The sequence below is a fragment of the Drosophila sulfurigaster genome, chromosome 3, assembly GCF_023558435.1.
Source record: "Drosophila sulfurigaster albostrigata strain 15112-1811.04 chromosome 3, ASM2355843v2, whole genome shotgun sequence".
NCBI classification, from domain to species: domain Eukaryota; kingdom Metazoa; phylum Arthropoda; class Insecta; order Diptera; family Drosophilidae; genus Drosophila; species Drosophila sulfurigaster.
This window is the reverse complement of record NC_084883.1, coordinates 38,098,010-38,114,322: the sequence shown is the minus strand read 5'-3', so window position 1 is coordinate 38,114,322 and position 16,313 is coordinate 38,098,010. Positions and strand designations below refer to the sequence as shown.

The window sequence follows — 16,313 nt, the reverse complement described above, 5'->3', positions numbered from 1 at the left end:
ATTAGGCAATGATCATTGCGGAACTGATCGCAGCAATTGCTTGTGGTTTTTATTTTTGGACAACTGGACTTCATTATCCGTATTTGTTTTGTAAGCAATTTAAAGTAGGTGTAGCATATGCAGATATTTTAATTATATTTTGTGCATTTCATCGCCCCAAGTAAATAGTCGCCAGCATTTAATGAACTTTTGGCCCATTTCAAGTTAGAATACGCAGTGCGTGGCTGGCTTTGTAGTTGGCTGAGTGCCAATGATCCCACTGAATGTCGCTTCCAGACTACATGATAAACTGTCTTCCTCGATTAAAGAGATAGAGAAGAGGAAAGGAAGAGAGGGAAGAGAGACAATGTCAACCTTGAGTCAGACTCATAAGGGAGATGTCCTTTGGAGTCAACGCTCTTGCATTTCGGCTTAAAAAGCGATGAGCGAGAGTTCATCTACCCATTAAAAAAGTTGGTGATCCGCAAAACGAAAAGAAATAAAACAAATTTTAATACAAACGGGACAGCAGCATGCAATTGGCAGCGAAGACAAAAGAATACAAAGCCACCCGGGGCTATAAATAACTGCATGGCATATTATAATGACAGCAATAAAGAACTTCATGATGACTTGGCACACCCCATTCATCAACATCGATGAGATGGCTGTGAAAGACGCACATCCACATCCACAAATTGTCTTTGCCCCCCGCTCAGTTGGGGCACAATGCCCTTCCGATCGCTGATTGAACTTCTTTTTGGCTGTGTGCCTGGTTTTGCCTCCGTTTTTGGTTACGACAACGTGTTGCACATGGCTGCCACTGGACGTTGCAACGCCCACAGTTCTAAGTGCAATATGAGTAGCACTCGACGCTTCAAGATTATATTCAAATCGTTGGAGCTGCAGCGGCTGCGGCTGTGGCAGCTGTTATCCAAAGATATAGGGACGTTTGGCCATTCGGATTGCTTCTGTTGCTGACAGCAGGGACGCGGAGAGGCGACGAGGCTTTTAGTATGCGGCTAATTACCACAACACAACCACAATTCGACTGCGTCGCTGGATAGACTGGCTAGTGACTAGTGGCTACACTGAAAGAAAGAAAAATTGTTTTGGATACTGATACTTAGACATCGAAAATATTAATTGTACAAATCAAATTCAACTTTATTTAAAGAAAATTAAATTCATTTATTGATTGTTCTTTTAGTTATTCAATTTATTGGGTATAGATATTCATCGAATACAAAGTTTATATGTACATATATGTTATATAATTTTTAGCCAAATCGAAAGAATTTTTGAGTTTCACTACTTAATGAATTTTTCAAATTTTTCTTTACATGAATTTCAAGAATTCGGAAATTACTTATTAGAATGTTTACAACAACAAATTCAAAAAATAACAATATTTTTCTTTTCAAAACTTTTCTTTCTGTGTAGTCGCTGGCGGGATTTGCATGTGCATTTTCTTTGGCTGGTATTTATAACTCGATTTTGTTGTTCGATTCCCAGAGTATTTTGCAAGGCGACGAGTTTGCTATGCAACATCACTGTGTCACTCCTTTGGTGCGAGTAGCGAATCGTTTGTTTGCTGGATAGACTGACGTCTTATTTAGTTTTTATGCTGTTGCTGCGCTTTGCGCTGAAAGCGTATTTGGGGCGCCATTTGAAAAGGAATTAACCTAGTTGCTATCCGCACAAAACATTGCATGAACAATTGCAAGAAACAAGAACTCCAAAGGCTTGTTACTCCACATATCATTTGTGTTTTATAGTTGTCGATATTAACGATACTATTAACTAAATGACGTTTTCATTTATGTATTCAAATTCATAGCCCGAGGCGATTGTATTCGCATGTGTTTAAAATTTATATGTAAAAGAGAGAAATCAAACTGGTTTCAGCTTGAAACAGAAAAAAACCAAACGTAGACAGCCAATTGGGAAAACATGAGATTACCGAGAATAAGGCAAAGAGAATTAGGGCTCATTTTGGTTGCAATAAAATGTGCTAAATAAATCACTTTAGTCTTAAGCTAAATAGGTCATTCTACGTAAGTATAAATTATGGGCCTAATATCTATTTTACTTTAAGTAATCAATAATTCTATTGAATCTAAAAAATGTGAGTTTTCTATATTTGTTATACTTTGACAAATATTAATAAAATTCTTAATAAATGTATTTTAAAATTCCTTGTAAAGAAGCTTCGCTGTATATGCTGAAACTGTTGTAATTGTGTAATAAATGAAATGAAGGCATTAATTATGTATCCCATTGGCATATTCTTGATGAGACTGATGAATTAATTATTTTTATTGCTAGAAAGACGAGTTCTTTGTCTCATAATCAACCACAATCAAGCATGCTTTATGTAGCCAAGATGTAATATTGTATATTACTAAACTAGATCGAAATCAAATGAATATATTGATCACAGCAACAATAGATCAGTCTGATCGAAGAGTAATTTACGTTTTCGTTTCATCAAATTCTAGTTAAATCAAATAAAATAAATTCTAGAAAGGTTTAGTTTAAATTTGTTGACAAGTGAGTTTGTTATGAGCTCACTTCAAAGGCATTTTGTGTAGGGCTGAGTCAAGTGTTTACGATTATGAGTGCGCTCGTTTAACTGGCTTTTAATCATTTATTTACTTTTATGGCGTCAAGGTTTTACAGATTTAAGTACCTGTCTTTGGTATCAGGTTACCTTTTTGCATTTTCTCGAGATTCAGATTGAGATACTTGTAGTTTATGCGTGCATTAGTTGGCCAGCTGGGCCTGCTCTTGGGTCTTTTGGTCTGGGTCTGGGTCTGGGCTGGGCTTCAATTTGAGCTTCAGTGTTTTGAGAGTGGTGTCCAAATGCGGGTTAATGCTCCGCATTGGCTTGTCGCAACAACTTGTTTCACTTGGTTTAAGTCATGTGCATGGGAATGTATGCAAAACAGTTTCAGTTTTGGAAAATATTTCCACCTTGAATCAAGAAGGCACTTAAAATGTTAACATGCAAAACAGCCAGTGGAGCATGTGCCAAGCGTCAGACTTGTTGATGCCAGTCCCTATTTCTGTCTGTGTGTGTGTGTGCTTGCGTTGTGTGTTTGTTATGGCTAAAAACAAATAAAGTCAAATTTGGCATGCAAATCCTTTAAATCAAACAAAATGAATTGCAGCCGGGAGGGCTTCCTTCCCCTTCTCTCCTCATCCTGACAAAAAGGGCAATAAATGTTGACAAAGCGACGCGCGATTGGCAGCGAATTTTTTGGCGCCCCTGGGTTTGGGCTTAGTTTACAGCCAGAAAGCCGCCTGGCCCCCCGGTCTGTGCTTTCAACAGCTGTGCAACAAATTGGATAACATAAAATCAACAGAGCTAATAGTTCACTTAGGGGCAACAAGTCAAGTCAACGCATCGGTGCCCCAGCCAACGTCAATATGGGATATGGGATGTCCGCAGTCGACTCGAAGTCTCTTTGTGCTCAGGGTAGTGGAGAGAAGGGAAAAGGGGTTGGTCTGCTGCTTGTTTGACATACTGGCACACATTTCCCTCTCTCACTTACACACACACACATGCAGACACACACGCGTCGCCCCTTTTTTCATATTGAGCCGATTTACTATTGAAAATAAATTTTTATTCGATTTTCTTGCCGCTGCTTCTTGGGCGTTCTTGGGTCTTCCTTGGTTTGCTTTAAGCATGCAACGCTCTGACGACTTTTCAATGTGTTGTGGAAGTGCGTAGCACTTTTTTTACGACCATCACTTTCAAATTTTTCCATTTCTATTTCCATTTCCATTCGAATTTCGTTTTCAATATGAATCCACTATGGGAAACTATTCACATATAGCTGCTGCTGGTCTTGTCTGATTTGCTTGATTTGTTTGTGTGTGTGTAAGTGTGTTGAGTCAGCATGAATCATAAATGCGAGTTCTTGTGTTCAACGGCAAATTGTAATGTGTACTAAAATTTGTAACTGACAAACGTAATGAGGAAAACCACACCTCCTCACAGCTGATTCTACCAAAGTGTTGTGCCCATTTTGTAGGTTAGGTCCCCCGACAACAACTAATCGGAGTTACGTGCGATCCATCTTAAGCACTTGCGCCTCTGAGCAACACCCTCTAAGAACAATTTGGGGAACCTTCAGGCATGCGTGCGTGGGCGGCCAAAGTATTCTGTGTGCATTGCATAAATGTTGCCTCATTAAAAGAATAATCCAACTCGATGTCTCAAAAATTGTCAAACCCTTTGTCAAAGATTATTACTATTCTTTGCCAGTTATCGAAATCGAATTTATTATTCTCGATTCATAGAATCATGAAAGTGTTTAGTTTGACAATTCATCTCAATGTTCATCAAAGTTATTTGTCAATTTGCTATTTGAGATCTTTGTTAAGCCTTTCAACACTTCTTAATTGGGTTATTGCCCGAGGCATTCCACAGTGCGTATCATCAAAATGTGTTCAACAAATGTGTGCTTAATTAATAGAATAAAACACTTTTACTTAATGCTGACAATTGATAGTCATTTGCATTTGGATGTGAAAGTGTCTCACTCTTTTGTGTAAGAACTCGTGTTTTCGTTGCGTGAACTACTCACAACCAAAAGTTGTCTTATAAATATTAATTGTTTGCCTTTTGTCCAGAGACAATTTGAGGTCAAACATCGCCCAACACACATACGCATGAGTATTAGTTTGATAGTTTCGAAGTGACTGTGAAATATCACGCATTAATTGTGTTACATTGGGTCCATGTGGCCCGGAATTAGTAAACGGCAAACGCAAATTTTGGAGTTTGTTGACAATTCGAGTTTAAATGGCAGCTGCTGCTGCTGCTGCTGTGCTAATGTGTAATTACCGCATGGAGCCCAACCCTATAATGATTTATTGGGTGCATGTTGAGGGAGGGCTCATTAAGTATCATTTTATTTGGCTGTTAAGTTGACAAAACTTGTTGTTGTTTATTGTTTATGGGCAATTTGTTGCATGATCCCTGACATTACTATACATTTTCATGACCTCTCGACAACGGCAACGACGCAAACAAATCAGCTTTATGGGTGTGGTCGAGCCACTCGTTCGCTTATCTCTCCTCCACTAACTCCAGCTGGCTGGCATAAATGAAATCTCAAGATTCAGCGATCAGCACCACTTTGTATTGTCATTAATCTCGGCATAGGCTTGACGTGCTTGTAGTGCTATTGTATGGCGAAGGTGACGCATCACGTTGTTTTCGTTTTTGCATTACATAATTTATAAAGCAACCACGAACTAATATTGTGTGGCTTCTAGCCTGCAGAGCCTGTGGTCATCATGAGGGGAAAGGAAGGCAGGACAACGAATATGGGATTTGAGGTTTTTTGCCCACAATTTATATGTAATTGCTTACAACTGCAGTTTACAGTTTTGCAGTTGGCTGCAAGCAACTGGCTCAGCATGTGGCAAGCACGTGGAACTTATTTAACGGAGTTGAGAGTCTTATATTACCAACTTATTGTTTGTGGTAGATAAATCTTTTGCGGTTACTTCTAGTTACAGGTGTAACTACAACGACGTCTTATCATGCTATATCCAATAAGGAATACCTTCAGGGATTTTGGACTTTAGTTAGTTTGGGCAAAGTTAGTAAACAGTAAATAATTTTAATTTCTAATTATCATAAGCAACTAAATAAACTTCTGACCATTTGTTTTTTCTTCACATCTTTTGTAGGTTTTGAGAGTATAAAAATGCGATCGCTGCTGCTTGTGCTTTGGCTGGCTGTGCTGCATCTAATTGCAGTGCTGGGCGCATTGGAACCAGAATTGGATGATAGCAATGAAAGTAAGTTTGAACCAAAAACATTGCATACTTTCGAGCTGCAACTATTAATGCAATAATGTACAAAAAGCATTGCATACTTGGAAGATGCATGCACAATGAGTATTGCTCATAGGTGTTATTGCTCTAGGCATTTGCATTCGCTTGAAAATACTTGAATACAATTTCACTATGTTCTTTTATTTTTGCAGCGGACAAATTCGGTGAACATCGACTGACAGATATCATAACCGACGAGCACTACCCGAGTATAAAGTTCGGCGAGGGCGAAGATGGTTTTCCCGCGTTCAATTTTTTTTCCACGGCCGATGTGAAATCATACTCCAAAGTGCTGTTACCCCAAAAGCTAGCAGATTTTGCAATACAAAACACCTATAAGCTGAGCTCTCTAAAAGGTGGCTATCTGTTCAGTGTGCTGAGATCTATGGATGACAAAGTGGTGCAGTTGGGTGTGCACCTGTCGCCGGTTATTAAGAACAGCTACAATGTGACGCTCTTCTATGCACAGCCCGACCAAAAGGACAATGTTAAGATTGCCAGCTATCCGATTGCCCATGTGCCGGACAAATGGAACTCGATTGCATTTCAGGTGTTCAGCGACAATGTTGTGTTCTTCTATGACTGCAAGGCCGTTAATACGACGGCCATAGTGAGAGATCCCTTTGAATTGAGCTTTGCCTCATCGTCGGTGCTTTACATTGCGCAAGCTGGCTCGCAACTAGGAGGAAATTTCGAGGTAAGTTCTTACGGCGGCCAATTTGATGCTCTTTTAAAATAATGCATGCAATAATTATTGTAACATCTGAAGCGGCAGCACATATGACTCTACTTAAGGACTGGAATATTTTGAATTTATATTCTTAAAATTTCGAAATTTTTTGTACTTATGTTGCTTGGGGGTGGGTGGCACATCAAAAGGCAAGACCAGATGTCTTGCGTGCAAGTACTTAATTTTTCGTTGGGCAATGAGTTGTAATGAAACTCGACGCCGGTAAAGTGCGTTCAATTGTTCCAAGTGGCTGCTTGAACCATTTGCCATTTGAAAAATTCCACCACCAACGGTTGTTGTGTTGAAATCACAGCTGCTAAGCTTTTCAACACACAGCTAAGTGCTGAGAAATTCACCACAATACCCTTATAGGGCGCCAACTTACCACGTAGCGGGCAAATAGTTAAGGTGACTCAACTCATGAGTGTCAATTCGAGTCGATGCTCAACTCAGAGTGGAACACCACCGGCAGAAAGAGGTCTCACTCGGATTACGTATACGTCGCGACTGCTTGAGTTTCACTCGAAGCGTACTCTCTCTGTTACGCTGTTCAGTTATTCAGCGCTAGAGCATACGAAGTTGTGGCTGCCACGAGCGCATTTATGTTGTCTGAGGCACGACTCAGTGTCCTGGTTGTCGGTGTGCCTGTGTGTTTGTGCTGGTGTGCGCCATGTTGCTGTGATTTGCTTCACACACATTGCGCCTAGCCGAGACGAGTGCGTTTACCTTTCAGTCGCGTTCGGTGCCGCAAACAGTTAACATGTGCGAACGGCTGCTTGTTTTTGTATTTCTGCCACTGCCACTGCCACAGCACGCTGAAGTCGCGCTCTGACTCGGTTTGCTTCATTCGTGCGTTCTTGTTCTCGTTCTCGTCCTGCGTCCGCAACCTCGTCTCGTGTCTCGTGTATGACCGTTTGTGATTGTGTGTGGCACGGCTACGGCGGCAGCAGCGGCGGCTATGTGTGATCCAGGCGCAAATGAAGCCATTGTGCAAGTTTAGCCGCAAAAAACGAAAGTGATTTATGCCTAAATGAAATATGTTTGCATAATGTCCAAGTGAGCCAGCGGACCAGCAAAACGTGTTACGTGAACCCATGAAAGAAGGCTCCATTCGCACAACGCCGAATAAAAAGCCAAACCAAAACAAAGTTCAGTCAATTAAAATTCAATTATGCGACCAAAAATGAAGGAAAGACGGCGCAAGCGTTTGAAAATGCCACCGTTCACTTAGCTAGTGTTTCTTACCTTACATTTACGATTCAAGTTGTAGTTGGAATTGCAATAAGAGTGCTCATCGAGATCATATCAAATACACTCGCCCTCTCACACACATATCAAAGCAACATTCGTGCCGCTGATTGTTGCGCGTGTCCTTTTGTGCATATCGCGTGTGGCTGCGGACTAAGCGCCTAGGCCTGATTTCTGTGGAAAATTAATAAATGGTAATAGTCGAGTATTACCTATAGCCTGCAAATTACAAAAACATATCTCGCCTCGCGGTAAAAAAAGTAACGCGAAGCAGAAAAGAAAAAATAACATTAAAAAAGGCGAAGAGAGAACAAATTTGTTTTGCTTGCCGTGCAAATATTTACAATTAGTTTGGCAGGCTCGCGCGGTTTTCCTGTTGCAGTTCTTCTAGTTGTTATTGTTGTTACTATTATTATTGTTGTACTATAGTTGCAAGGCAACTTTTGTTGTGTGTTCCGTGTGTTCAAAAGCCGCAAGTCTGCAATTTCGTTGTCGTCGTCGGTAGCAAATGAAAAAAAAACTTTCGTGTCGGTATGCTTTGTAAAATTAAAGATGAAGAATTTAAATGCGACTACTGCCAGTGAGAATATGTTCAATGAAAATCAATCAATTGCACAAGCCAAAATGCATGTGGTGTGAACGAGAAAATTAATTACGCTCAGCGGGCTATCGGCTGTCCAGTTAACAAACGACCTGGCCTCGCTCGCAGAGTCCAAGCTTCAGTTGCCACAAACTGTTGAGCACACACAACGGCAACAACAAATATCCAAAGAGCAAAGTCGCAACGTTTTTTTTCTGTTGTCGTTGTTGCTGTTGCTATTGTTGTTGTAGTATTTTATAAATCAAATAACAAGCGCTGTCATTTGTAATTACAAATGGGCATGAAAAAAAGTGAATAACTTAAACGGCATCAAACAATACACACAATTCATACTCGGTAAAAGTGCATAAATAACGCAAACTATTTGTAATTAAATTATCTGTGATTTTTGTCAACATATTCAATATTTTCGAAGCCCAAAGCATATACGTTTAACGTGCATATCGTAGTTAATCGCAACAATCAAGTGACTTTAAGCGACGTCAACAACTCTAAAGGTAAATATATTTATTATGTACATATACACAGCACATATGTATATATATAAATACTATATAGATTTGTATTATATGTATTTATATACTTGTGTCTGTGTAGAGTTAACACTCGGCTGGAGTAAAGAGTTCTATCGTACAATGGGCCACACACAAATGGTTTGCATGTCGCAGGCTGTCGCCTATCAAATTGAGCATGGGCTGCGCATAAATTATGACAAGCTAGGCGGGAGGCGTCATAGACAAAGCTACGACCAGAGGGTGTGCGGGGAAATGTGTGTGTGTGTGTGTGTATGGCGGAAGGAGATGGCTTTATGGATTGGTTGTGCGTTGTGCTCGCGTTGCCCCAAATCAAAGGCAAACTCATTAAAGCAGAGCTACACAGACGGTCACATCGCTCAGCTCAGCTCAGCTCTGTTCTGCTCTGCTCAATTCAGCTCTCACATATATAGAACACTCAGCCATGCATATGCATATTAAAGCAGCACGGGGCGTATGTGTAATATTGTGTATACGAATACGAGTATATTTTTGTGAGCTCGCTCGCTGGCTCGCTCGTCGTCTTTTGTCTTTAGCGTTAACGTTTACGTTACCATTTTGCCGCCAGGCAAACGAATATACGCTTTATTTATTAAATAAAAGGCCTTTTTAATGTCTGCATTCGTACAAAAGACATACTTATTCTGACCTCTAGCTACAGATAAAAGGTTAACAGTTTCCCCAAGAAAACAAAAACCAGGCCAAGTCTGAAATGGTATTGATGTCATCTGACGTGAAGTCTCGTTTCTAGGATAAACTGAAATATACTATTAAAAATTGATTAATAATTATTAGAGTTTGCTCCCGTTCTCTCTTCATTAAATGGTAAAATTTGAAGTTTTAAGCCATCCGTTCTCGACGTTCGGTTTTTGCTGTGCAGTCAGTGCGTGCATTTAATTAAATAGTATTACGCATATGGCATTCGACAATACGAATACGAATGTGAATGCCAAAAAGCAACAATAACAGCAGCACAGACAACAACAATACACGTTTGATCGAAATTCCCAGGGCTTTAAATAGTTTATGCATTGTGGCTCCTGTGCGAGGCTTAGTTCACTTGCGTTGAAGACTGCCAACAAGCATAAATAGTCATAAATTTCCCTGGCTGAATGTTGCCAGCGTGTGTGTATGTGTGTGTGTTAGTGCTGTGCGTGTCTTTATCTGTGTGTGTATTAAATATCATTTCTAGACTCAACTCTGTTGCGTCGTCCATGTGTTGTTTACACTATTGACTTACATGCCACCCTCAAAATAGGCTTTATTTTCCATAATATGTAATTTTGATTTGCAAATTTATCAATTTGGCATCATAATACAATATTTTGACCCATTATGTTGACACAATTTAAAATTCAATTTAAAATGTTTATTTACATATACATACATGCATATATTCATGTATACTACGTAGCCGCCCTGTTGTCCCTCGTGTTGTTCGTGCTGGTTTTCTGCTTTGTTCTTACCGCGATTGTGTTTGAAATTAGTTTTTACTAAGCCATTGTCTACAAATATAATTACTTAAATGTGGGTCTCCATTCCCCTACAAATATACAATTTGCGGCCATAATTAACCCAAGTGAATGCTGCAAACCTTTAACAAATAGTTGTTATATCTAATTGGGAATGTGGTTAGTCGAGAATTTAGATGTCAGCAGGTGTTTAGTTCATTATTATTATTCTTAATTGTAATTGTTGAAGTGAAAAAGAATAAACATACGAAAATATTTGATTGAATGCTATTGATTGTCATTCAAATTAATTCAACACATTTTGTATTTGATATATTATTTTCTTTTGATGCAGAGAATGCGAAGTTAGAGGATTAACCGTAAATGTAAAATGCCAATTAAATTTGCATTAGATTATTATTTGAATCAAGCAGAGCTGTAATTAAATTGATAAGCTGAATTGATTTCTCTTTATGTAAATAGTTATAATCATCTCTTAATGCCTTTGCAATGTTTAAAGCTGAATCATCTAAGTTCCATAAATTAAAACAAAATTAAAGTTTACTAAATGTCACTGCTCGCATTTACATATATTTGATAAAATGACTCCCATTAGATTTGCTTTATTCTGCGATGACATACTTATGCATAGTTTTATGTGCTCCTGCGCATATTTTTATTACTGATGAGAATGCAAGTCGTTAAATTTATATACAATGCTGATTTTATGATCAAATTTCTTATAAAAATCTGCAAGGCACGAAACGAAAAAATTCTGCTGTTTGTACAGAAATCACAAAAATTGAGTGCGGGTGAAATACATGCATTTTATGATTTTATAGATGCCCGATTGCGGCCTTAAACAGGGACACTGGGAACTGCCACCACTTCCACTGTTGTTGGGGCACCAATAAACATAAATTATGCAAATGTTGGACTTTAATTAACCGACGTTAGTGAAGCGGTTAACGCCCAGCTCGCCCACTTGTTATATAGCCAGGGAAATGCGCTCTCGACTGGCTTCTTGGCTTCTTATTAATTTAACCAGCGCTTTATGTGACCAACCGTTGAAACGCCCTCTTGCACACACACCGACGCCCACACCCACATACACACACACACACACTCACACCCCGCAGGCATATGTGAGGCATGGTAAAATTGTCAAAGAGGAGCCAAAGGAGCTACTATCGATCAAACTTGGACACGTCTGAGGCCGGGGGTTAAACATTGCTTCTGGTGACATTTTATTGTGCTCGCTTCTTATTAGGGATGCATACGAATTTATGCGAATGTGTGACACATGCTTAGCTCCCTGCTCAGGTATAACATCAGTTAGTCATTGTTACTTGCTACACAAAAACATGCCAAATGAAATTATCTAAAGCGGAAATTTGTGTGCAAAACGATGCTTATTAAAAATAACATGTCAAAATGTGGAAAAGATCCCCACGATGGCGATGAATAGACATAAAACATTCTCCTGACTGCTTTCTTGCCTGCCTGCCTGCCTTCCTGACACATGTGTGTCGTGTTTATTTTGTTGTGTGTGAGTTAGGTTAGTCCTTTTATACATGTTGTCCCATTATCTTCATTAGGCGCTAACGCATTTGGGGGGCAGCTAGCTGAGCAAACAAAGGGTCATGGAGTGGAGCAGCATTAAGCATTATTTTTGGTTAAATTTCTGCATTCAACGTTTCAGTTTTCGGTTACCCATGACAACTTCAAAAGTCATTACTCATTTTGGCGTACTTAATTTGGAAGAAGATATGAAATTCCTTATCGTACTGGGCATGGCAGCTTTTACTTTTTTCTTTGTTTTTGTGTTTTGTTTGTGCCACAAGTTTTTTGCCCCTTTTCATTACGCGGCCAAAAACGCAGTCGAAAAACGTCCAAGTAGGTAATTTCATTAGGAAACTTGAGCCATGCCAAACTTTAAGCTTAAGCTGCGACTGGGCGACTCCGGCTCCGACACCGACACCGACTCTGACTGCGACTCCAAGTACTGGGGCTGCAGCCGTAGAATTTTAATGCTGCGTGAAGAATGCCACTAAGGCTAAGGCTAAGGAAAAGGCAACGGCAACGGCAGCGCATAAAAAAGTTACTTTTGGCTGGATTTTCTTCTTTTTTTTTTGGGCCCACAAAAGTTTGTTTTACACCACTGAGTCAACCGTTGACTCAATAACTGGCTGCCATTTGCGAGGCTGTGTGGTGTCACGACTTGGCTGGCGTGGAGTGTCAGGTGAGCGGCGTTTGTTTGGACGCTGCCGACGCTTTTGTTGCCGTTGCTACTGCTGTTGCTTTTGCTTTTGGGAGACAGACACGATTATCGTAATTATGCGCTGACTGTAGCATACTTTTGTGCGCGGCGAACCTCTTGCTAAACTGCTTGTGTGTGATGCGTGCTTGGGCCTATGTGTGTCTGTGTGTTAAAGGATATTTTTATGTGTGTGTGTGTTGTGCGCCAACTTTTACCGCAATTATGTAGGTTGAAAAGTTGTGGCTCGTTTTTTATTTCATTTTCGGTGCGCTCAAGGACACGCCCGCTACAGCTCGCAACCGCATCCCCATGGCCCACCGCAGGCATTCGGCTTATGCCTTTATGCGCTCTAAATAAAAGCCGAGACATCTTGAGCATGTGGCCAAATCTAGGCAACGCATTTTAAGGCCTCTCCCTCCCGCCAAACACTCTGCCACCTACCTCTCTTTATTTTCAGTTTGCTTTTTTTTTGCCGGGTTCCGTTCCGTTTATTTGTTCTTGCTTTCGCCGTTTTGCCATGACGTTGCTATAATTCAATATTTTCGCAAATAAACTTGTTGGCAGCTTAACTTTTCATAAAGTTTTCTTCTTTTTTTCCCCCGACCATTTTCTTGTTTTCTGTGTTGTGTGTGTGTTGGTTTCTTTTTTTGCTGGCTCCTGTGGTAGCTTTTATTTTTCAGCCGCTCCTTTGCGGCGCAAATCGGTGAGAAAATGCTGACAAGCGGTGGGGCAGCCAAAGAAGGCTCAACGCAAAAGCAAAAAAAAAAAAAACGAGAAAAGGAAAAAAATTAAATAAAACGTGTTACATTTGTATCGTTCGGCGGAAGTGCCGGCAACCGTGTGAGCGTATGAGGCTGAGTCTGAGTGTGTGTTGGGTCTGTGTAACTGAGAAGAGACTGAGGTTGTGGGCATTTGAGAGGCGTGTGAAAGCACAAAAACGCTTGCTAAGGTTAATACGTGCCACAAAAGCCATTAGGCAGCAGGCTGTAGGCAGAGGGAAGGCAGACTTGGGCCAACGCAAGGCAACAGCCGAATCTAAGTGCCCAAGGGTCAAATACATTGAAACCATTTGTTGTGTGTGGCCAACTCTGACTCCAACGCCAACTCCAAATCCATGTACGAGTGTGTAACGTAACCAAACAACAACTACAAAAGCATCCAATTAATATTCCAATTCACGCATCTGCTTCTTTTTCCAGGCAATTCTCGTGTCGCGTTTGAAATCGTCGCCGTAAGTGTTAAAGTGTTACCAATTTGTCCACGATTCGGGAGTGTTTGAGTGTCCGTGTGTGTTTTTGTGTATGTCTGTATAAATTCGAAAAAAAAGAAATCTGAAAACATGGCAATGGTCATTTCAACGCGCGCAAAACTCGTGATAACCGCACTGATTCTATTCTTCCTGCTCGGCATTGTCCTTGTGACGGGCTCGACAAAGGGCTGGTTTATACCGCAACGTTTCAATGGCGAACGCGTGGCAGCCAGGATACAGGTAACTAATGTCCAACTGTTCAAATGTGCTCTAGCTCCTTTGTTCATTCAAGCAACAAGTTTTGAGTTCTGAGTGCCTTTCAACTTTTCCAGAAATGGCATTTCATTTTAATTAAAAACTACATACCTTACCAATTAATTATGATTACGACCTTTATAGTATGGCATATACATATAATGTGCGCTCAGTCAACACGTGGCCGGACTGCGGACTGTGGCTGTTTTATGAGTTTGTCAGTCGGAGTCTCGGTCGCTCCAGTTATATATGACTATGTAGTTAAACTGTGTAATTTGTAATGTGTAATGCTAAATGCTTCACTTCCTCTGCTCGACTGCTCGAAATGCAAACTAATGTCACTGTTGTGAGTGGAGCCGGGGATCGCTCTTTATGCGCCCCCAACACGCACAACAAGCTCGAACTGAAACTGAAACGACCAACAAAAAAACATTCAACAAGCCACAAACAAGTCGAGACTGCTTTCAAATACGCAGCGAGCGTTGAACGTTGAGCAAATAAAATAAGTATACGACACAAAAATTCCTACACTACACGAAGGCAAATAAAGTTTATTGTGACAAATGTTTCATGACAGCCGACCATTTGAGGCAACCATTTTGTTGCCACGTTCCCGTGTCGCCATTCACTCCATTCGCTCTCTACTCATATGAGTTAAAGGCTTGTGACCAGGTGGTGACCGGTAAAATGCTCAGCACTGCGTGTGTGAAAAGTATGAATTAAAAACCATTGTAATTATCAGAAGACATTAGACGCGCTTTGTTTATCCCCCCCTTCTCATGTCTCTTTGACAACAAAGATAAATCGACAAACGTGACACGGGTTTGGTTGTCTGTCTACTGTGAACTACTCGCAAATGTGCCAAGGGTTAAAAGTGTGCTCGTGGCGTATGCGTAATGTGACCTTTCAACTGCTTTTACGGTGTTGGATTAGTATCTATGTTTGTTTGTTGTTTGTGTGTGCTGCTGATTAACAGGTGGCCTCTTGTTTTACCCACAAAAGCTGTTTGTTTAACCATGCTCAAGTGGCATTTTAATAACCGCACATTTGAGACTTCTATCTCCCTACTATTTCTCTTTCTTAAATTTTAAATTAGTTCTTTTCGCATTGAAAGCACTTTTAAGAGGTTTGTCGTATTAGGTTGTTCTTTCTATTTGTTTGCTAGCAACGCCCTGGTTTATTTACACCTTTGCAACGTCGTCGCAACGTCTGCTAATATCTGCATAATTGTTGTGCTAATTTTGCCAGCACGCCCCGTTAATGTTTCTATTGACACCAGACGTGGTGGGCGGGGGTGGAGATGTCGCGGCGTCAACCCAACTACCTAATGTCTGCACTGCTTTGACATTGTTTACGCTTACTTATGGCTACAGCCCGGCTCTGGCTCTAGCTCTGCTGTGAGCCCCGCTGTGAGCTCTGCATAGTGATTAAACTAATTTAATGCAGTAGCAGCGACACAGGCAACCACAACAGCAACGTGAACCAAACTGGGCGGGTTTGGACAGGCAATAAAAAACCATTTAAAACATTCAAAGTGTCGCATGAGAAGGACGTTCCAAGTCGCAGTTGTCGTTAACGGGCTGACTTCGATACACCTTGCCGCCAGACGAATGTGTGGCAAAGTGGCAAAAAAAAAAAAAAACACAAAAAAAGTAACAAAGTTTAGCAATAAAAATCTAAATAAAAGCCCGAGTACTAACGTCACGAGGCGACTTCAGGCGACGCGGCTGTTAATAAAGTCATTTCTGCATGCTGCTTGCTGCCTGCCGCTGTCGCCTCCTTTTAACCTCTCCTCGGCTCTCCCACTCCGCTTGTCTCTCAGTCGTCGCTGCTCACCTTTTGGCACGCCAACAGGCGAGCGAGTTCATTAGCAGTAGCTAACATTACAAAGGCTTCGCGTTGATGTTGTCCTTGTTGTTGTTGCTCCCTAGTTTTCACACAGTTGCCACGGCCGCTGTTAATTATGGCTGAAACTCGATGCGGACGCGCCGCAAGGCGTCTATGGTCGTGGAAGGGGCTGCGAACGGGGATGGAAGGGGAATTAGCGCGCAGATCCCACTGCTGGAAATTTATAAAAGTTACACGTAGATTGACAGGCAATTTGTTGTTGTATTATATTGAGGCGGTTACTTGGACTTACGCCAGTTA

General features: G+C 40.8%; 1 protein-coding gene across 1 annotated transcript in view; it reads left to right on the top strand.

Moving 5' to 3' along the window:
* Positions 1-16,313, top strand: part of LOC133839868 (collagen alpha-1(XVIII) chain) — a 56,698-nt gene that overhangs the window by 9,078 nt on the left and 31,307 nt on the right. Inside the window, 2 exon segments of the mRNA XM_062271488.1 lie at positions 5,692-5,802; positions 5,991-6,535. Of these exon segments, the coding sequence (XP_062127472.1) occupies positions 5,709-5,802; positions 5,991-6,535 (639 nt within the window). The 5' untranslated portion in view covers positions 5,692-5,708.